At 30.0% G+C, this 22,332-nt stretch overlaps 9 protein-coding genes across 9 annotated transcripts; 5 read left to right on the top strand and 4 right to left on the bottom strand. All coding sequences in view use genetic code 12, as the record gives it.

The window, feature by feature from the left end:
• Positions 1-33: 33 nt before the first annotated feature.
• Positions 34-4,314, top strand: VPS8 (CORVET complex membrane-binding subunit; the record flags this gene model as incomplete). The annotated part of the gene is made up of 4 exons (XM_064885386.1): positions 34-253; positions 305-1,519; positions 1,616-2,989; positions 3,038-4,314. 4 exons carry the CDS (start codon positions 34-36, stop codon positions 4,312-4,314), a joined length of 4,086 nt encoding a protein of 1,361 aa, XP_064739627.1.
• Positions 4,315-5,572: 1,258 nt separating this feature from the next.
• On the bottom strand, positions 5,573-7,015 carry RJT21DRAFT_112820 (uncharacterized protein; the record flags this gene model as incomplete). The annotated part of the gene is made up of 1 exon (XM_064880116.1): positions 5,573-7,015. The coding sequence occupies one exon, from the start codon at positions 7,013-7,015 to the stop codon at positions 5,573-5,575; it is 1,443 nt and encodes a 480-aa protein (XP_064739626.1).
• A 2,901-nt stretch (positions 7,016-9,916) lies between these two features.
• ATM1 (ATP-binding cassette Fe/S cluster precursor transporter) lies at positions 9,917-12,496 on the bottom strand. The gene has a single exon (XM_064881231.1). It carries the CDS (start codon positions 12,330-12,332, stop codon positions 10,122-10,124), a length of 2,211 nt encoding a protein of 736 aa, XP_064739625.1. The 5' UTR covers positions 12,333-12,496; the 3' UTR covers positions 9,917-10,121.
• A 16-nt stretch (positions 12,497-12,512) lies between these two features.
• RJT21DRAFT_118949 (pyridoxal-phosphate-dependent aminotransferase family protein) lies at positions 12,513-14,118 on the bottom strand. Its single transcript, XM_064881230.1, has one exon. It carries the CDS (start codon positions 14,019-14,021, stop codon positions 12,771-12,773), a length of 1,251 nt encoding a protein of 416 aa, XP_064739624.1. The 5' UTR covers positions 14,022-14,118; the 3' UTR covers positions 12,513-12,770.
• A 932-nt stretch (positions 14,119-15,050) lies between these two features.
• On the top strand, positions 15,051-15,821 carry RJT21DRAFT_2246 (uncharacterized protein; the record flags this gene model as incomplete). The annotated part of the gene is made up of 1 exon (XM_064883802.1): positions 15,051-15,821. The coding sequence occupies one exon, from the start codon at positions 15,051-15,053 to the stop codon at positions 15,819-15,821; it is 771 nt and encodes a 256-aa protein (XP_064739623.1).
• Positions 15,822-15,846: 25 nt separating this feature from the next.
• RJT21DRAFT_118948 (uncharacterized protein) lies at positions 15,847-16,723 on the top strand. The gene has a single exon (XM_064881229.1). The coding sequence runs from the start codon at positions 15,958-15,960 to the stop codon at positions 16,570-16,572; it is 615 nt and encodes a 204-aa protein (XP_064739622.1). The 5' UTR covers positions 15,847-15,957; the 3' UTR covers positions 16,573-16,723.
• A 150-nt stretch (positions 16,724-16,873) lies between these two features.
• Positions 16,874-17,529, top strand: RJT21DRAFT_118947 (cytochrome c oxidase subunit VIb). The gene has a single exon (XM_064881228.1). It carries the CDS (start codon positions 16,987-16,989, stop codon positions 17,236-17,238), a length of 252 nt encoding a protein of 83 aa, XP_064739621.1. The 5' UTR covers positions 16,874-16,986; the 3' UTR covers positions 17,239-17,529.
• RJT21DRAFT_118946 (uncharacterized protein) lies at positions 17,530-18,337 on the bottom strand. Its single transcript, XM_064881227.1, has one exon. It carries the CDS (start codon positions 18,258-18,260, stop codon positions 17,550-17,552), a length of 711 nt encoding a protein of 236 aa, XP_064739620.1. The 5' UTR covers positions 18,261-18,337; the 3' UTR covers positions 17,530-17,549.
• A 365-nt stretch (positions 18,338-18,702) lies between these two features.
• RJT21DRAFT_22320 (TBC domain-containing protein) lies at positions 18,703-20,636 on the top strand. Its single transcript, XM_064883800.1, has one exon. It carries the CDS (start codon positions 18,964-18,966, stop codon positions 20,623-20,625), a length of 1,662 nt encoding a protein of 553 aa, XP_064739619.1. The 5' UTR covers positions 18,703-18,963; the 3' UTR covers positions 20,626-20,636.
• Positions 20,637-22,332: the final 1,696 nt, after the last annotated feature.

The raw sequence follows: 22,332 nt of genomic DNA, 5'->3' as shown, positions 1-22,332 counted from the left end.
TATAACTTCTATAGATACCGCCTAAAGATGGCAATGATTCATGAAGTGTCGCCAAGTCACAGTGGTGGTGGCACCGGTAGTTTATTTGATCTACCGACTAGAAGTATAAAATCTCCATCATCTTCAAGTATAGATACTAGTAGTCAATCTTCATTACAATTATCAAGTCCTATTAAGAAACTACGATTTGATGATAGAACTCAAACTCGAGTTAGTATTGCCTTAAAATATCATCAATCGCTGAATTCTTTAAGTAGTCTGGTTATTAATCAATCTGTGAATTCTTTAGAATCAAATATACCAGAATCTATATCAAGTTCAAGTCCAAGTCCAATAATTGATGATATAGTTACTAATAATATATTTAAATGGCATGATACAATTACATTAAATTCCATAATAAATTCTCCTGATTTTATAACTAATAATGGGTCAGTTGTTTGTTTAGAACCTTCATCTATTTATATTGCCTTAGGAACTAATACAGGTTCAGTAATTATATTTAATTATCATCAAGGTGTTGAATTCATATTAACTATTGAAGAACAATTTGAAGATAATAATAATAATAATTCCAGTAATAATAATATTAATACGGTTGATCCAATTATAAGTACAATTGCCTTTTCTTCAGATTCAACATTTTTAGCTGCTGGTTATACTAATGGACAAATTCGTTTATGGGATTTATCATCTAAATCTTCTGATACATTCCCGGGAACTATATTACCATATTTTACAATTAATCCAATAACTTTAAAGGAAAGATTTACCAAAGTTATAGAAGGTCATCTTAAAAATACTCCTATAACCAATATATCATTTATTGGAGATAAATATAATCAATTAATATCAACTGATCTTTCAGGTTTAGTATTCTTTCATATTGGTATAAAGAAATTTCTTCAAAAATATTTTATATCTCAAAAGATTCTTGGAAATAATGATGCAAATGTTAGTGATAATAGTATTATAATTAGTGATTGTCAATTATTACCTTTAGGTAATTTACCTCAAATAACTGATCAATTAGGTTTAGTGGCAGTTATAACAAATAATATATTAAGTATAACTTCAATAATGTCACTTAATAATCCTCATAATGTTAATGTACGACAACATTTTAAAATTGCAAAATCAAAACAAGTAACTAATCATAGTAATATTTCAGCTTGTCTTCAATGGTATCCCTGTATGATAGAAAATGATACATTAATTAATGCAAAATTAGTTTATTCTTGGAATAATGTTTTAACTATTGTTGAATTAGATAATAAATCAATATCAGGTAATATATTAGATGTTATTAAAGATTTAAAGGATAAAGATAAAGCTATTCCAAATTTTAGAATTTATAAAACTTGTCGATGGTTAACTCCAAATCCTCAAGATTCAATTATATCATTAAAATGGTTATCATCAGAAATTTTATGTGTATTTATTAAAAGTAAAGATCTTGAAACTATAACTATGATTACTTTATGTTATTTAACTAATTTAAATAAATTAGTTGTAGCAGGTTATGATAATATGGCTAATTTAACTGTATCATCAAATCTTCTTTATGGTAATTCTCATGATAGAGGTACTAGTACTATAAGACAAACCATATTAGAATCTTATAATTATGCTATTAAATCATTTAAACATAGAATATTAGTAATTTCAGAAGATAAAAAAATCATTATTGGTCGACTGTTAAATTGGGCAGATACATTAATTGAATTATTAGCTCAAGGTCAATATTATCAAGCTTTAATTATAGCCAATGATTATTATTTATCTAATAATATAGGGAAATTAATTCTTGTTGGATTACCAGCAAATCCTAATGAAAGAGCTCGACTTATGGGAAGTTATTTAATTAAAATTATGAATGAAGCAGTTCCTCATATTTTTACTAAACATGATGAACATAGTCAATTAATCATGTGTTTAAATATAATATCTTATTTATCTTTAAAGGATACTTCATCAAATGAATTAATGGATCTTTTAGAACTTGTATTTGAATATTTGAATAATGATAGTTTATTCTTTGAAACTTTAAAATCATTTATATTATCAAGTACAATATCAATTGTTCCTCCAATAATTTTACAAAAACTTGTAGAATATTTTATTGAAAATGATCAAGGAGATTTATTAACAGAAATGTTATGTATATTAGATATTCATCTTTTAAATATTGATTTAACTATTCAATTATGTCAAAAATATCATTTACGAGAATGTTTAATTTATATTTGGAATTATTTACTTAATGATTATATAACTCCATTAATTGATTTTATTAAAGATTTTCAAAATCCAAATTTTTTAGCTTCAGAAGATTCAATTCAAGCTTATACTTATATGACATATATTTTAACTGGTAGACAATATCCTACTGATAGTTTTATTGATATTAATAAAGAAATTGAAATCAAACAATCTATAACCAATATTTTATTTTCAATGACTCCAATAACTATTAATGGTAAAATCATTCAAACTTCAAATGATAATACAGTTTTCCCTTATCTTTATACATTTTTACAAGCAAATTCTTTTGAAATGTTAACTACTTTAAATGAATTCTTTGAAGATCATTATTTAAATGATAATGAACAAAGAAAATTAAATCGTCAATATATAACTGAAGCCTTATTAGATATTTTTGAAATTAATGAAAGTCATTTTACTGACTTTGATCGATGTCAATTATCGATTTTTATTGGCCGAAATTATCCCAAATATTCTCAATTTATTAGATTATCAGAATCAACTTTAAGTAGGATTATTGATAATTTATGTGATAATAAAGAGAGAAGTATTGAAGGAGATTGTGAATTAGCTTTACAAAGTTTATTACCTCATTATGAACCTGAAAATGATGAATATTTATTAGAAAAATTGCATAATGCCAAATATTATAATGTTTTATTAAATATTTATAAATCTCAGGGCAAATATGCTAAAGTTTTAGAACTTTGGCTTGAAAAATTAAGTGATATACAACAAGAATCTATACAAATTAATAATAATTATGGCATAGGTAATGGAGAATCAGAATCAATTAATAATATACTTGAAAGTTCATTTATATTATCAAAATCAGTTAATGATAGATTAAGTTTAATTCGAGTAATTAAGGATAATTTCGAAAGATTTGCATCCATTGATTTGGAAAATTTTACTCGACTTGTTAGTAAATATAATCCTCAATTACATGAAGAAATATTATTGGTTACTAATAATGATTCTCTTGTATATAAATATTTGAAATTATTATTTGAACAATCTAAAATTGTTGAATTATCAATCCAAATCAAAAACTTTCATAATTTAACTATTACATATATTAAATTAATGTGTATTTTAAACAAGCAGGATGAAGTATATGACTTTCTTGAAATATGGAAATATAATTTAAGAACACATGAAGAAACCTTTGAAGAGGTATTCAAATTGTTACAAAAGGAAGAATTAATAGATTGTGTGGCATCCTTTTTGGTTTTGCAGCAAAAATACAGGCAAGCATTAGAAGAAATTTTAAACTATATAAAACCAACAATACTTTTGAAACCACAAGAAGGTGGTCGTAGTCTAGAATATTTCAGAGTTATAATAACTCATGCTATGGATATTTGTGAAATACCCGAGACATTGACTATAAAGTATGATGATGAGTTATTTTTGAACGAAAAGTTATGGTTAGAACTCATAGAATCATTAGTAGAAATGGCTAATTTAACTATTAATGATGATTTGATTCATCAATTCATAAATAGATGTATTCATGATACATTTAGACAGATTAGTAATACGAAAATCAAACAACAAGAGAGATCATTCTTGGTTATTTTTAATAAGTTTCTTACTAGTTCATCTGATAAATCTACTTTATCTAATATTAGAGGGATCTTACAAGAAGTTTTTATTTCATATTCTTATGAGAGTGAGATGCTCCAAATTTCATTGGCTATGCTTAATGAAAATATATATAAGAGTATGCAATTAATTAAACTAGAAAACTTACGTGGATGGATTATTACTTCTAAGATTTGTTCTTCTTGTGGCAAAGTAATGTGGGGCAATGGATTAAGTGAGCAACAATTGGCGGAACATTATGATGCGTGGGAAGATAATCAACGCTCATCATTAGTTTTAACGGCTGCCGATATAAATTACTTTAAAACCCTATTTGATAAAGACAAGTATCACGATTGTGAATTAATTTTTTTTAAGTGTAATCATGGTTATCATTCGAAATGTTTAGATAATCTTGGAGGTAAAAGGGTTAAAACGTGTGTTATATGTTCTTCTAATTAAAAAGTGAGAGCTCTATTGTACAATCGTTATATTTACATATACCTCTAATCTTAGTTTAATTTAGATTGTGTATAAAGTATACAATGATAATTTCAAAGACAATTCATAGATGTCCCTGAACTGTAAAACCTGAATTAACCTTAATTCACTCACTTGTATCCCTCCCTGGCATTCTACTTTGTCAGAAGTTTACTACAATTTCAATTGGTCAATTACCGAAACCGAACACATGTAAGATTCGTATCTGTTACTTCCCTGTGCTTGTGCTTGTGCTTCTACTTGTGCAGTAAGTAACCTACATCACTTTGCTCAACTGTACTCAGGATAAAGTATTAACTCCACGAATCTAGAAGATTGTGCCCCTTATGCCGCATTCGGCAACCAAGCTACCGTTTTAGGCGGTTTTAACACAAACCGAGACAAAGCGATAACCACAAAAATACAACAAAAAAATCAATCGGGTTTACATCCAAACATCAATTACCCCCCAAGTAACAGAAGTATCTGATTTTTTTTAGCTACCCCTATAATTTTTTAAATCTTAAAGTGAAAAATTTTGGTGTGTTCAATTGCATTGCAGTAATAAAGCAAGACAATTTATAACATATTAAAGGGTTTAATTTCAAATCCCGCCGCTTACGGCTAATCCACAAAAAAACATATGTAAAAAGCAATTGACTCCATGTAACCTACACTTTGCGACCGTAACAGAAATAGACTGTTCCAGAACAGACTTCCCAACGAATTATTACTATTGTTTTAATGTCTAGTGACATTCAAGCGAAAAAAAATACGTTGTAGAAGCGTTTATTGTTAATCTTTGTAAATAAGGAGTCTATAAAATATCAACACAATCGATGATAATAAAAAAGGTATAAAATATTTTAATTAATATAATACAATTTAATATTAGGGATAAATAAAACAATAAGAAAATTAGGAAGTTGAATTGGATATTCTTTTTGGTATTATGTAACACTATTTAGTAGTATCAAAAATTATTGAATCCAAATTTAGAATAAAGTTAATCGTAACCAAAAACGACCTAAATTAATATAGAATTGAACATGATTTTATCTATGTCATTACTTGTTGGGTAGTACAGAATCCTGTTCTGTAAACTATTCATCCCACTAAACTTCTGTTTGTGAGTTCCCCAATTTTTCATAAATTTTTGAAGAGTTTAAAAGTAAAACTTAAAGGTTCTATTCAGTAATTAGTAAACAGTAGCATACTATGAAATCAAACTTTTTATCTTCTAAATACCCCATTCAACCAGTTTACTGTCTTCGTCATTTATTTTGACCACATTCAATATTGAGTTGGCTAATTTATCCACATTATCCTCTTCAAGAACTTCCTCAATATGGTCTTTGCTTCCCTGAACCAGCAAGGAATAATTAGGTTTTATTAATGGTGGATTATTTGTAAATGTAGTTGCATTTGTAGAAAGGTTCTCTGTGAAGGACATGTTAACATTACCTAATATGGGTGTAGCATTATTACTGTTATTGTTAATTTCATTTACATTCGTAGAAATTGGTGTGACAAGGTGAGAAGAAGTTGTAAACGCATATTCACCATGATAAGGCAATTGACGTTGTTGATGTTGATCAGAAGCATTGAACTCCAATGATGATGATAACGAGGGTCTATGAGATAATGAATCAGATGCGGAACTTAAAGTTTCTGGTAATGGTGGGATCATGACCATTTCATCATCCTGGTAATTAGAAATACTTGATGCTCTTGTAGAATCTGAAAGTTGGTGATTATGATGATGGCCGTGTTGGTGGTGATTTGAATAGATAGAATCTATAGTGGGTGGTGGTGTAGAAGAGTTTAAAATTTCGTAAAGGTCGTTATCATCTTTGTACATGTGCTTTAAGGAGTAGGTAAAATGTTCATTATCATATTCAACATCGTCGCCAGCAACGACATTATTATGATAATGTGAATAATATGAAGCTCTTTCATTCATTGAATTTGTATAACTATCTTGAATGGAGTCACCATCATCATCTTCTTCATCATCCAGATAAAGAAGATATTTAAAATTATCTCCTGTTGAAAAGGAAGGAAATTTCCCATTCAGAGCTGAGGTATTAGTAGAATTCGATTTAATATTATTATGAAAACGTTGAAGAGGGTTCAATCGTGGTTTATTATAACCATTAATTCCAGCATTATTCATCCTATTTTGGTTTTGATGTTTATTTGTATACTTTGATAATAAGTTTTGATGTTTATATTTCAGTTTTGTCGTTGCAAAATTTGGTAGTGAATTAGATCTGAGTCGTATATTTGATGATGAGTAATTGTTTGTCAGTGGAGGTGTTATAGGTGAGTAAGCACTGGATGTGTTATTATAAGATACTGAACCAAAAGAAGCTATTGATGTTGCCATAGGGCTAGAATTGGAAGATTTGGAAGTAAATTTCATACTTGTAAGCAGGGTTGGACTAGGAGGATTCGTGTTTACAAAATTATAATCATGTTTTGCAATATTTGTCGATGAAGCTGATGGTGATGATGTTGAAGAATAGGTTGTTAATATTTTTAATTTTGATATTAACTTGTTTTGTTTGGAACTGGATTGGTCTACTTGTTGTGATTGATGTTGTTGTTGTTGTTGTTGTTGTTGGTTCTGATGCTGGGCCGAAAGTAAGGAAGTAGTAGAAAATGAATACTGCAAATTCATAGGAATTGGCTGTGATACTTATTGAAGTCTTCCTTCTCGTATTTCTCAATTTATTTATATAGTACTTCAATATATAATTAATTATAGTTAAGGTATTAATATTGATTATACCCAGCTTTCATGTAATTAAGTTACAGTTTGCAATTTACGCCAATGTTAAAGTTTATTTTTTTTGTGGTTATAACACAAATACTGTAAACGCTTTGAAAATTCAAAACAAAATAAACAAGCTGTGAAATTTGAATTGTTAGATGAGTGGAATAAACCCTAACTATATACAAAGTTAATGAGCTTGAAATAAAAATATAAAAATATAGAAAGGTACACAAGCTATTTTCAGTTAAACGTCAATGAAAATAGGAAATTGTAAGGGTATTATATAAAATAAATATTTTATAACAGACGGGAAGATTTAGGACAAGTCAAGTCAAACTGACGCAAGTCAAGACAGGTTATTTGAGACAAGAAAAGTCGAGTGCTTAAATAATATTATTATAAAATAATATAATAATAATCTTATTCCAATCGTAAGTAGAGCTTAGTGGGTAACTCTCTGTAAACAGTAAAAAGAATGGAATGGGTGTGCCTTTGCATAATTTTACCATGCATCAGCACCCGCAGCTTGTAAGGCAATGAGGGACGGCCGAGAACAAGTACGAATTGTGCCACTAAGTGTCACCTTAATTATTAGCATAGATCAAAGAAGAAGCAGACAGCACACATGAACGTATTATGCAATGTTACTACCACAAAAAAACAATCAAAAAAAATTATTTTTTTGTTTTATCCTATTTGCTCAGACTGAGGTCTGTTTTTTTTAAACTACCAGTGATCGTCTACACCTCTGATTTCATGGCGCGAGAAACGTTCAACTACTAAGTTAAGAACTGGCCAGACAAATGTAATTGAATTTTTAAAAAAAGGTTGTTTGAAATTCATGTAGAAATTCATGTAGGCTTTTAGCTTTAGCAGGTGTAGTCTTAACTAATTCAGGCAGCCAGCAGAAGATAGCCAGTTGTCGATTTTAGTTTTTTTCTAGTGAGGCTCGGATTTCTTCCTAGGCTGCTTAAGCAACACACCCCCAGGGCAGGCGGCACGAATTTTAGTGAGAAAACACCACAAACAAACTATCCACTTGGAGTGCATTTAGGCTAAAGGCTAACTATACATGATACTCATTGTTTTCTCCAAATTAATATTCCCGTTTTATGGATGCCTTCGCGTTGGGAATCGCCCTAATGAGATTGTGATGTGCGCACCGTTGAGTGGCTCTCTTTCAATTTAATCGATAGATTGGATAACTCGGCTGCACTCCTATTTTCAGTATGGTAAACTGGAATGTTATATGTAACTGATATGTACCCTGAACAACATTTGTCTGATAATAATATCTTAGTAATAATATTATTATTATTAAATTTCAAAAACCGAGTATATGATAAATCCCACAATAAAGCTTTTAACCGTCGTCGCAACAAAAATTACAGTTATTACTGAATGCTCGGTACCTATTGAGAAATCATAACCCCCTTTCTTATTTAGCATCTTCATGTCGTATCACTTGATTTAGAACACTATCTTGTAAGTTTTTGTCTAGAACTTTGCCGCACCATACAAAATCAATTTATTGAAGGAACCTAAAATTGGATCTGTTCTAGCCTTATCTTTGTCTTGCTCTAACTGGGCTTTCCGATAATGTTAATCTGATTGCTGCAAGGTATCCATCCGAGCGATTTCTTGGATACCTACTTTTGATTTTAATCGTATTGGATGTGGCTGCATCTGGACTGTTACTTACATAATAAATATTTATTATTCAAAGTAAGTCAATTATTATTAAGCTCAATTTAGGAAAATATATTAGGACAAATTTATTTACCACTTTAATTATACCTGGTAGTCTTACTTAATTAGGAAGGATAAAAATATCTATATGGTAAGACCAATCATATGGTAAATTCATCACGTGCGGTCTTAAAAATAAAACAAGACCACATATTACTTTTTCCATAACATGCTGAGGTATTTGTCACTTACCAGCATACTTTAAAAGTTTTTATCTGAAGTAGAATTGAACCAATTAGATGCCAAGAGTTTAGAGCTTAACAGATATTAATTATATTCTTATTTACGTATAAGTTACGTACGTATGATAATGCCAAGTTGACAACCGTAATTTAAGTCCGAAAGTCTTATCTAAGTTGTATTCAAAATTCTCTGATATTACCACCTTTAAATTTTTCTTGAATAATTATTGATCTAGAGTTCGTATTTGACTAACGTCTACATGCAATGTAAATCTATATCGTACATTAAATAATATAGGAATGGTTATGCCATTGTACTACGTAAAATATTATTGACTTCTGTATCACAAACATTTGGGAAACCTTAAGATCAATATCCACCAATTCAGCACATCAACAGATGATATAAATTTAAACAAAACCAGACAAAATAAAAACAAATTAAGGCATACCTTTAATTCTCAACAAGTAATTCAATTGATTTATTTTATTTAACCTATTCGGCAGCTTTGGCATCACCATACTTTGGTGGAAATTCACCAACATCAGTACCACTGACACTTTGACAGGTACACCATTTATCTTTAGTGACAGATCCCATAGCGGTTGGAATGTGTTGGCCGCAACCGTACCAAGTAGTACCTTCTATAATATGGAGGATAGTTAGTATATCATGTGCCCTTAATTTAGAAATCGATCTTATCACAGTCTCCGCGAAATCTGATAACAGAACTGTTGGCTTGTGAATAATTAAATCAAGATCGAAATTCTTCTAAACTAAAAATAAGTATACTTACTGCAAATTGGACAAGATGTAGTTCTGCACATATTTCAATCTAATATATAATCTTAACCGTTGTAGTTATGATAAGGTTATAATAATTTAGAAAAATCCTTATCCTGTCTTCGTTCATCTTTATGCCACCTTTATATACAGGGGGACATCGGAACAAACCCCTACCAAAAGCCGCTGGCGTGCGGAATTTATTGCCGAAGTGATGACTTATGATGTAATAATGATCTAGAAAGATCTATCGAATAAATACTTTATATTTTATATTACAAGATTCTAAATAAAGTTATTTGGTTTGATTTAATGCAGCAGCTTCTGCTTTATCTAAATCATCAGCATATTTTTTGTCTTCTTGAAGTTGAGCTTCAAGGTCAAGATTTTCTTGAATATTCCATAATTGTGAGTATAACGAATCTGGTTTAGCCAATAATTCATAATGGGTACCTTCTTCTTGAACATGGCCCTTGTTTAAGACAATGATCTTATCAGCATCTGCAATTGTTCTTAATCTGTGAGCAATTGAAACATTTGTAGAACTTTCCAGTCTAAATACAGTACGAATTGTTCTTAATAAAGCTTGTTCAGTATGAGTATCTAATGCTGATGTAGCTTCATCAAAAAATGTGATTGGTGCTTTCTTTAATAATAATCTAGCAATGGCTAATCTCTGTTTTTCACCACCTGAAATCATCATTCCTCTTTCTCCTACTATAGTATTAACTCCATCTGGTAAATCCTTAATTAATCTATCTAATTGTACGAGCAGAATCATTCGATCAATTTCTGAATTTGAAGCAGATAAATTACCATAACGAATATTTTCTCTAATAGTATCATTAAATAATGGTGTTTCTTGTGGAACAACCCCTATTTGTTTACGTAAAGTTTCTAAAGTTACTTTACTAATATCTTGTCCATCAATTAAGATTCTTCCTTCAGTAACATCATAAAATCTGAAAACTAATCTTAAAATAGTTGATTTACCACTACCTGATGGTCCAACTATAGCTACTTTCTGACCAGCAGGAATAGTGAAACTAGCATTCTTTAAAATTAATCTATCTGGATGATATCCAAAGGAAACATTTTCAAATTTAATTTCACCAGGAATGCCTATTGGATTCAACATTAAAGGTGGAGCATTTGGTGCATCCTTAATTTTAACTTCATGATTTTGTAATTGGAATAAGTTCTCCATATCCAATAATGATTGCTTTAATTCACGATATACTGAACCTAAGAAGTTTAAAGGAACACTTAATTGAAATACTAATTGATTAATTAATACCAAATCACCCACACTTAATGTTCCAGCAGCGACACCTTGACATCCCATATACATCATGGCAGTTAATGCACTTGTGAAAATTAAATTTTGTCCAGCATTTAAGTAGGCCAATGAAGTTGCAACTTTAATTGAAGCATTTTGGTATTTCACTAAAGAACTATCATACTTTGAAGCTTGATATAATTCATTATTAAAATATTTAACACTTTCATAATTAATTAAAGAATCAAGAGCAACTGAAGCAGCTTGGTTATCAGCATTATTGGCTTGTCTTCTAAATCCAGTTCTCCAACTTGTGGTTTTAATTGTAAAAATTGAATAAGCTAACATGGTTGATAAAGTTACGGCTGCAAATGATAATCCATAATTATAAGTTAAGATTCCACATACAACACTAATTTCAAAACTTATAGGAATTATATGAAATACCATTGCACTTAAAACATAACTTATACCCTTTGTACCTCTATCAATGGCTCTTGTTAATCCACCAGTTTGTCTTGAAAGGTGGAATTGTAAATCCATATTCAATAAATGTAAAAATGTATTATATGCTACTCTTTTAATAGCACTCTGTGAGACAGAAGCAAATACAGCATTTCTTAATTCTCCAAATAAAACAGCTCCAAATCTTGCACCACCATAAGCAAGTATTAAACTTCCAATTACAGTACCTACCGTTCCTAAATGTTCTGTCCATTCAATATTCATTTCATCAATAATACTTTTAAAAAAGAATGGCACTTGAACATTTAATAATTTAGATCCAATTAATAATGCAAGAGCAATTACCACTCTAAATTTAAAACTAGGTTTATTTTTAGGCCATATGGTTGATAATAATGAAGATAACATTTTTAATTGTGAAGTTGAGATATCTCTACCAAATAATGAAGAGGGTGAATCTTTAGTAGTAGTAGTAGTAGTAGGAGGAGAAGATTTCGGTACAGTAGTAGTACTTGAAGATTTGACTTCAGTTGATTTTTGCTTAGACGCATTGAATGATCTACTAGAATTATGAAAACCTTGCAGTTTATACTGAAGCTTAATAGGTTTATCACATTTTAGTACTATCTTAGGATGATTTTTCACTATCCCAAATGATCTTTGAGGTATGAAATGTGAGGAAGTGTCCCATAATTTCTTTGAAACCAGCAGATATAAATATCTACTAGCTCGAGATATGGTTACCCCACTACTTCTATACATAGTTAATTGAAATCGCTTTCGTTGTCTTAAAGCAAGTGTTAGTTATTCCAGATCTGGAAAGCTTATTAGTTATATATACGATAATCGAAAAAATAAAAAAAAACTGTGGTGTCTCGCTCGGAGTCCGAGGTCGCCCCATATAACGACAGGCTATCGTATGTTCCGCGTACGGTTGTCAATACCGAATTTTTGATAAATATATTGTAATTGTAAGAGATGCTGCTACTGCTCACTTGAGTCGTGTAGCGTATAGTTTAACTTTTATTAATTGTAGTAAAAAAATATATATATAGTGTAACCATTATCGTTTATCATAGCACTTCCTCAATCTTTTATAGAGATAATCTTATATTTTTTTGTAATATCTATAAGCAGATTTACACAATAAATAATAAATAAGAAGGGCAATCATAATTTGGCTTGAGGAAGGCGAGAATGTTATTTACGAAGTTCTATAATTGATTCTTCAATGGCTTTAGTAAGTAAGTCGATATGACCAGCTTCAACAGAGTAACCCATATGACCAACTCTAAAGTATTTACCAACAATTGCTTTGTGGATACCACCAGCAACGACAAATCCCTTTTGAGCCAAAGAACTTATGAATTCACCTCCATTAACACCTTCTGGGAAATATACAGCTGATAATCCATGAGCAGCTACATCATGATTAACAGGAACAATCTTTAATCCTAAACCTTCAAGATGAGTCTTGAATTTAGTGGATACTTCGGCATGTTTGGCAAATCTTTCATCTAAGGATTTAGAAAGAATTTGATCAAGTGAAACTTTTAAAGCAGTAACTGTTTGAACAGCAGGAGTTGCAAAATAAGCTCCACTACCACTTTCATAAGCTTTCATGATTGGAGTCCATCTCTTTAAAGAAGCAAAATATACTGATTCCTTTCTAGCTACGGCCTTTTCAATGGCTCTACCAGAAGCAAATGATATAGATAAACCAGCTGGAACTCCAATTGCCTTTTGAGAAGCACTTAAAGCATAATCAATTCCCCATTTATCAAATTCTAAATCTTCAACAGCAATAGAACAAACTCCATCAACAACGATTAAAGTTTCTGGAGAAATTTTCTTAACTACTTGAGAAATTGCTTTAACATCACTTACAACAGATGTAGAAGTATCAACATGAGTTATGGTTATAGCTGTATAGTTTTCTTTCTTTAATTGTTCTTCGATTTTGGCTAATGGGACGACATCACCAAGGTCGGCTGTTAATACATCAACATCGGCCCCATAAATCTTTAAAGCATCAGCAAATCCATCGGAAAAGAACCCTGTAGATAATACTAAAACTTTATCACCAGGAGTTACAAGATTAGCTCCAGTAATATCCCAACCTAAAGTACCTGAACCAGATAAAACATAAGCTTGAGCATTTGGATCTTCAGATTTGAAAACTTTTCTTAAATTTTTCAATACGGACAGGAAAGTTTTAACAAATTCAGGAGATGTATGACCTTGAGATGGAGTAGCCATAGCATCTAAGACTTCATCTGAGAATTCAATAGGACCTGGAATTAAGGTTAATTTATGAGCAGCTTGTTTAGAAGGAATTTGCATTTTTAATTGACTTGAAGTTGTGAATAATCGTGGAGTGAGTTGACGATAAAGATATGAAAAATTAGTTATATATTGAAATTTAAATTGCTTGGTTGGTAATCTGAGCATTCAACGATTCTTTTTTATAGATTCTAATCACTTACTTTAAAAGCTAATAATCGTTAAATCTACTAGCACAATCCAAATGAAAGATTTAATATAAGAGTCATAAATGATTTCGTATAAATTAAGAATTTTGGGCAATAGATTTTCAGCTATTTCGCGGGGGAGACCTGCTGCATTTCCACTTCCGTGGACCCGGTTAACACGCTCGCCTTACGGTCGGCATATTCCGCACAGTTTTTCCAATTCTAGAATAGATATTGGGGGATTGCAAAATAAAAAATTTGGCAGTTTGACTCTACTGGGTTGGAGTCAGATATTATTCCGTTTATAGTTAGCTTAACAGTTATCTCATGTACAATATAGAGGTGTGAAGTAGCTAGGTTGTGAAATAGTTAGGTGTGCTTAATAAATAATTATAGTTAGGATTTAGTTTAGGTAAGATGGGGATTCCTAAAGTAGATGGTGCGGCGCACTGCTTTTACACTCTAATTGATAGAGCTCTTAAAAAGGAAAAATATTAACAGCTTAACAGCTTTTACTTCCTTATATGAGTGAATTCTTAAGAATATTAATTAGTAATAACAACATACCGGATAAGCGATATTTATTTGCATCCATGAATCAATGAGTTCTCCAAAAGTTCTATTGTTAGGAGATTTGTCTGTTCAATGGTTAACTTTCTGTTGTTTATGTGATAAAAAGTGGAAAATTAAATTTGCAACCCAGGAGTCAGGAAGAAATGATTTATGCAACTCAGTAATAGTCAATAAAAATATTGAATATCCTATAGATATAGAGCCAGAGGTTATATTTAACTGCAAGTCTAATTCTTTGTTTACCGCTATTGATAAGTCACATCGGAATTACGATTTAATAGTCTCTACTCAAGAATTAAATACTACACAAACTTTAAATCATTGCACTGTTATCTATATCAATGTATCAACTATGCAAATAGAATCAATATCTTATGGAAAATTCCTAAATGGGTCACTAGTAATCATAGAGAAAATATTATCAAACCTTCAAGCGATGAAGAAATTACAGTTAAATCCAATAGTCCTCATGATAGCGGCCAAAGTCAATAAAAATCCAAACAACAACGAACAAGACGATAATTCCTCTGATGAAGTTGATAACGATTTGAAAGAGCTAATAATGGGTACAGAAGAAATGACTTATGGAGAAGACTTCTTTTTCGATGCAAATCCCGTTAATAATGAAACATTATCAGCTCCAGTTTCAGAACCTAATATAACATCATCCACCAATTCAATAGTGGCATCAACTGATTTAAATTCAAGATTCCAAACAAACCATCTAATTCCAAGTTCTGCTCCAATTATGGCTACCACCCTTTATGATGATAGAGGAAATACTTATTTGTTGCAGCCTAGTGGATACGTGTTGCCAGTATCAAAACCTAACGCTCTTATCAAACCCAAAACCAAACGTACCAAGAAGAGAATGTTTTATCATATGCCTATTCCAACAACTAGAAATACTCCTACCGAAAAATTAGTTGAATCTCATATTAAGGTTTTAGAAGTCGTTAATTTTGATGAGATCTTAGACCAGACATCTACTAGTCGATATAAAGATTTGGATACTTCAACCTTTGTTCTACATAATTCAAATATCAGTTCAAAAGCCAGTAGCTTCAAGAGTAGCATTGCTAAGAATTCATTAAATAGCTCAATTGAACTAAGTAATTCTTCAAAAAGTTCAATAGAACCAACTTCATCTTCAGAGCAAATAGGCAAGTCATCATCACCACCACTTCCTGATTTAAAAGAAGAATAAATAAATATGCGTATGGTAGCGCTACAATAGTTTAAGAGCATCAAAGAAAAAAAAAGTTTAATGTACAAAATTTTATATACGAATAGATCAATCTTTGTTATAATCACGTCAATAACATTAGATAGACAGCTTATATATGTCGAACGAATCTCTTAAATTTACATCGCAGATACCGTCTCTGACACCTATTAATAGCAGTGGTGATGAAGAGCTTCTAAAGCAGGATAAATTAATATTTGACAATGAGATTCAAGAACTTCGAGATTCCATTATAAACAGTTCGCAAATCAAGGAGATTGGGAAATCCATCAAAATAACTAAGAATGATTCCATCAATAAGAGAGTCACTCAAGTTCTCCAGGAAATAGAGTCAGGCAATTCTGTATTACTTACGAGTATTTCAAACTCAATACCGAAGAGTATAGCCATAGTTGAGATTGTCAAACAAAGACTTAAAGAGAAGAAAGTCCAATTCACTCAGTTTAATAAGATGGCTAGACATGTATCTACCGTAAATCCAAACTATAAGTATGGTCAACAAACTAAACACCAACGAGTCAGTGTTAATCCGTATTTGCAAGAAAAATTAGCAGATGCTGCTACGACTAAGCAAATACAGGCCGAAAAGGAAGATATTATTAAAAGTGTTAGAGGTTATAAAGTATATCAATTACCTGTCTTACATACATTAATTGTCATTGGTGATGGCAATGGTTACGAGTTGATTAATTGGACAACTCAAACAGAGTAAAGAATTTATAGACATCTCATATAAACAAAATAAATAAAGTAATGATTCATGTTCAATAAATTAATTAAATCCCATTTTGTAAAGTATGTAGTGGCTCTTACAATTAATTAGAAATAGGGTATACTTAAAAGTATAGTAAATGTATATAGCGACGAAGTTTAAATAGTATGGGGAATAGGAAGATGTGTAAAAAAAAGAGTATAAACTCACACGTGACAGTTCACGTGCGCGGATTCAACCAATAAAATTATCAAAAAAGAGCAGCACTGAGAAAAACATCTAGCAAAAAAATCGTAAGATAGAAAACAGCTTTGTACAGGGCTATAGGTTGAGTTTTTAAAGATATAATTAGATATTACAATTGTTTATATTATTCTTCTATCAACTACATATTTTATATAAGAATAATTGAAAATGGCTATTGATCCAGAAACCTTTAAGTTTGATACTCCACAATTCGACCCAAGATTCCCTTACCAGAATCAAACCAAGCACTGTGCTCAATCTTACATCGATTATCATAAATGTGTTAATGTTAAGGGTGAAGAATTCGAACCATGTAAGATCTTTTTTAAGACATTCACTTCTTTATGTCCTCTTGACTGGGTTGAAAGATGGGATGATCAAAGAGCTGCTGGTAAATTCCCAGTCAACATGGATGCTTAAATTTGAAGAAATTGTACATCAACTTTTTATTTCCTATTGTTTTCCATATTAATTCATAAATATCATTTTCGTATCAGCATTTTCCACTAAGTCTTCTGTTAATAAGTTCCTTATTGATTTAGGCAAATATATTCAGAAAGTTTTGACTATCAACAATCAATCCCTTCAGTTACTATAAGTATTAATCTATATTTCAAGATATATAAATATACAATTTACGTAGTACTTTTACTATATTCTATTTTTTTAGCATTAATGGATAACGATATATTTACAATTGAATTAAAAAAATGCCCACCTAATATTCTACTCTACATAAAATCATCTTCAATCCAATTTTCATTTCTGAATTCATTACTACTATTATGCAAATTTTCTTCCGTGAACAAGTCAGCATAAGGATCATTTTTAGTCTTACGTTGCTCATCATACAATTTATTTAAAGCTTCTTGTTCACGTTCTTGTCTTTTTCTTTCTGAAGCAATATCTCTTGATAATTGTTCTTGTTCTTGTTTAAATTGTTCAGTAGGTATCTCATACTTAGTCTTATTTAATTTATTAATTATAGCATTTTCCCGTTTAGTAACTTTAATTCGTTTAACTTGTTTGGGATTTTTAAAAGTAACAGTTCCAATATCCATTGAACCATCAGTATGTAAATTCTCCACTGGAGTATAAATTATGGTTATATTATTCAATTTATTAGCTTTAATGGAATTAGCTTTAGTTAATTGCGCTATTTGAGTAAGAATACTTGGATCTATATTGAATGAGTCAAAGGATTTAAAAGTCACGATTTGTTCTTTAGTAAGTTGCAAATATAAATGAGCAGATGAGTAATTATCTACATGAAACCATATATTTTTAGGGTTTGAATGCTTTATCAAAGGGTCATTCTCAATTTTATCTTTACCCATATAGATTATATGGTTCTGGGTCTCGTCATCATTGCTCAGGAAATCTGCAGCAAAGTCATTAACTTCATCTGAAGATTCAGGCTTGGCTGTGAAGTAGTACACCATTATGAATTGGAATACTTTTAAAAAGTTAAACTGGACAGTATTAAATGTATGCTAACAATATTAGTCCTTGCTTAACTATGGGCATCAGGGTGAAAAATCTCACAATATAAAAAAAATTCTAACCTATAACTTTCATTTACGAGGTTAGTCGAAGGTCGGTGTGCCTTGGAATCTCCATACATTTCTCACGTGCATCAATAGTTAAATTTTGTCTGCTCACCCTCGTAACTGTAATTGGAAACTGGAGATTTCTCTATTTGTTTTGAAACCAGCCTCGCAACACTGACCTACCATCCATACCGCAATAATTAACGTATCGAATACGCGACAAAAAGTACTAACGGTGATGTAAATAAAATTCCCCCATGCGGAAGTTTAAAACAAAGCTTGACGTTTCAGAAACTTCTACAAATCGAGTAATTTTTTATATAACATAGTCCAGATCTATTGACCTCATTTTTTTCTATTAGCTAACTATTGGTTGTTCATTCCTTAATTGGGTCTTATCTATTAAGTCACCATTTCTGACCAATTTCACCCCTTTGAACCTTCGCTGTCATTAAATTTTGCTGGGGTAAGTATATCTAACTTAAGCCGTTCCTTTTAATAATTTTGCATTTTCCAAAATTTTTTTGTTTTTTATATTTCAGTTACAGTTAACTTTTATGGATACAACTAATAGCAATTCCAATTCTATACTAAAATGATCGACTACGAATCATTGATCGAATTTGAAGAATCACTTAGTTCATGTTCGGACTATGGGACTATAATATTAAGAAATAATATTGAATTAAGAATCGAAAGTTTGAGATATACACCTGATTCTATAGAATCAGAAGAAGATGAAGATGATGAAGTTAATGAAAAATCATCTAGTATATTTTCAAATAATGAAATTACTGAAGAATCTTTTAAACAAATATTTAATGAATATCATTTTAAGAATGATGAGTTTTCAACTTGTAATAAATGTGGAGCATCATTAGCTCGACAAGATGATTATCAAAATTGTTGTTTTTCGTATATTGAATTAAAACAACAAATCAATACTAATCTAGAAAGATCATATTGGATTTCTTTATTGAATTATCCAACTAGAACAATAAATACTTTACCATATTATACCCAATTATTATTTTTACAACAAGGTGGTATACCAAATCAAATAAGATCATTAGTTTGGAGAAAATTATTTTTATTATCAAATAATGATGTACCACAATCAATAAAATTTGTTTATCAAAATTTTCAACATTCTTATAGTTCTGAAGTTTCTAAACAAATTTCAAAAGATTTAAGTAGAACTTTCCCATCAATTAGCTTTTTTAAACAAGAAAAAGTAATTGAAAATTTATCAACTATTCTTAATGTTTATGCTAATTATGATGTTGAATTAGGTTATTGTCAAGGATTATTATTTTTGGTAGGGGTTTTATATCATAATTTTAATCAAGATTGTTTATTAACATTTTATTCATTAATAAATATTATGGAAAATGAACCTCAATTACATAATATTTTTTCAACATTTACTATGGCATCTACATTAAATGATTGGTATTTGGAATTTCTTTATTTATTAAAATCAATTGATATACAATTATTTAATCATTTAATTGAATTTGTTGAATTTAAACCATTTCTTTATCAATGGTGGTTATCATTTATTGCATCTCATTCACCTGATTCTTCAATAATTAATAGAATTATTGATTTTTGTTTAATTCAAGGTTGGAAAATTGGGTTATTTAAAATTTCATTAGGATTACTTATTAGTAATAAACCAATTTTAATGACATTATCAAAAGGTGAAGAAGAAGTTATTTATCAACATTTATTAAATGAAAGTAAATGGGGTAATGTTATAAGTCAATTAGATTTATTCTTTGGACAATTATTATTATCTTGGGATGAAGAATTATTTCTTAATTTACAAAAACTTGATATTGAACATATGAATGAAAGTGATGATGATCGTTCTATTCCTATACTTGAAAAATTTAAGAAATTGTCTCTTAGTTTAAGAGCATCACCAAGCTTTAATAGGAATAGATCTAATAGTTCATCTATTCATACATCCAATCAATCAGTTAATTCATTATTCTCGGCCAGTCAAAATGGTAATTCTTCTAAACATGAATTAGAATCGATTTATTCTGATGCTAGTGAAGTTAGTGAGAATAATAAATCATTTGCTGATTATTTGAAATTACCAACATTTAGAAAAAGTATTAGTATTGATAGTGACGCACTTGTTGTTGAGAATAATAATTTAAAAGCATTATTAAAAAGAGCCATGGAATTAGTTGATGATCTGTCAGAGGCAGACTCCTTGAAGGAGGAAATAATGAAGGTGATCTAGGTAGGTAAATAGGGATTTGATATTATTTATTAGCACTTATATAAATAAAGATATACATGAACATATACATATATAAATATTTTGCAACTAAAAAAATGTCTGTAAGTGGCGGGCGGTTACTAGGCAAAAGACAATAAATACTTGTCCGGGTAATGTCCCCTCGGAATTTGAATTTTTTTTTTTCACCAACAGTCTCGAAAGCTTCGAGGATTACCATAGTTAAAAGCTAATAAAAGCAATTGTATATAATTATATACATAGAAAAGTATTGGACTACTGATTAGATCTAATACTATCAAAGCCAAGTCGTGTGTGTGCCGTTGTGTAATTGTGGTTTGAAGAATCTTCGAAAGCATTAATTCTTAATTCTTCTCCTTTTTTGAGGCAACCTCCCATTCACTATCCAAGTATCGTGTCCGGCACTAACATTAGTACCAGTCGCCCAAGGGGCCAACAATACCAAGATCAACATCAACAATATAATAATAATAATATCTCAAATTCATCCATAGTGACTCCTCCTCCTCCTACTACTACTACTTATCAAATCGAAGATCCAGAACTTACCAAAGTTATAATTAATCAAATATCTATACTTTTAACTAAATTAAATCACGAGAATATTCACGGGAATTTTAATCAAATTCGATTTATATTAACTAATCAAAAATCTAATCCCATAGTTATAAATAATTATTTTCAAAAATTATTTACCTATATCTCATTAATTAATCCTGACCAATCGGAATTAACCCCCATTGAAGAATTATTTATTGAAGAATTACAATTTATTGCTCGAGATTTAAATTATTTGGATTTATTATTTATTCATTTATTTAAATTATTTAGGGAAAATCCGACATTTAAATTCCTGGTGGTTGAATTTCTTACCAGATTTAAGTGTGATTTAATCTTTTCATTTGTACTTATAGTTAAATTACAATCAAAAGAAGAATCGAGTCTTGCATTCTTACAAGAGAATTCCCTTAAACTCCTAAGTGCTATTAAATCTAGAGAATATACAAGCAATTTTAATTGGAATTTATTCTTAGATTGTATATTAAATACTGGATATTTCCCATTTACTCATAAATTAATTGCCCTAAATTCTTTTAAAGCATTAAAATTAAATATTGAACCAATTGATAGATTTTATAAGAATATTTTAACTATGTCATTCAAAGATTTATTAATAGAAATTAGACCGGAGAATTTATTGACGGATAAATTATTACCATTATTATTACAATTAAAACCTAATGATATAGATCAAAGTATCGCCTTAATTATTTCAGAAATCTTAATTTCAGGATCTCAAGGCATTGGATTTCCAATTCCTAATAGTGCTCCAGAAGCAGATGCCAAGGGAGCATTATTACAAGCATGTTTTAAAGCCATTGAACAACAAAATCAGTCAATTTCTATAAATTGGTATGAAATGTTCTCTCAAGTTCATAAGAATTTATTTGCATCATCTCAAAGAAATGTTTATCCATTACCTTTAAGTATTCATCAATTATTATCGTCATTGGATTTTAAACAAGGTCCCATAGATATCTTTTTAAGTTATGATTGGTGGTTTAATAAAACCTTACTTTCGGTATTACATTCTCTGGCCAATCAACTGCCAAGTGTTGGAGGCTATGATATAACTGCTTCTACCAATGTGGCTCTTTGTTTTACTAATGAACCTCAACAGGTGCAAGC

The sequence above is a fragment of the Scheffersomyces amazonensis genome (assembly GCF_036850825.1).
Source record: "Scheffersomyces amazonensis strain UFMG-HMD-26.3 chromosome Unknown RJT21scaffold_2, whole genome shotgun sequence".
Lineage (NCBI taxonomy): Eukaryota > Fungi > Ascomycota > Pichiomycetes > Serinales > Debaryomycetaceae > Scheffersomyces > Scheffersomyces amazonensis.
This window is presented reverse-complemented; position numbering and strand designations above follow the sequence as displayed.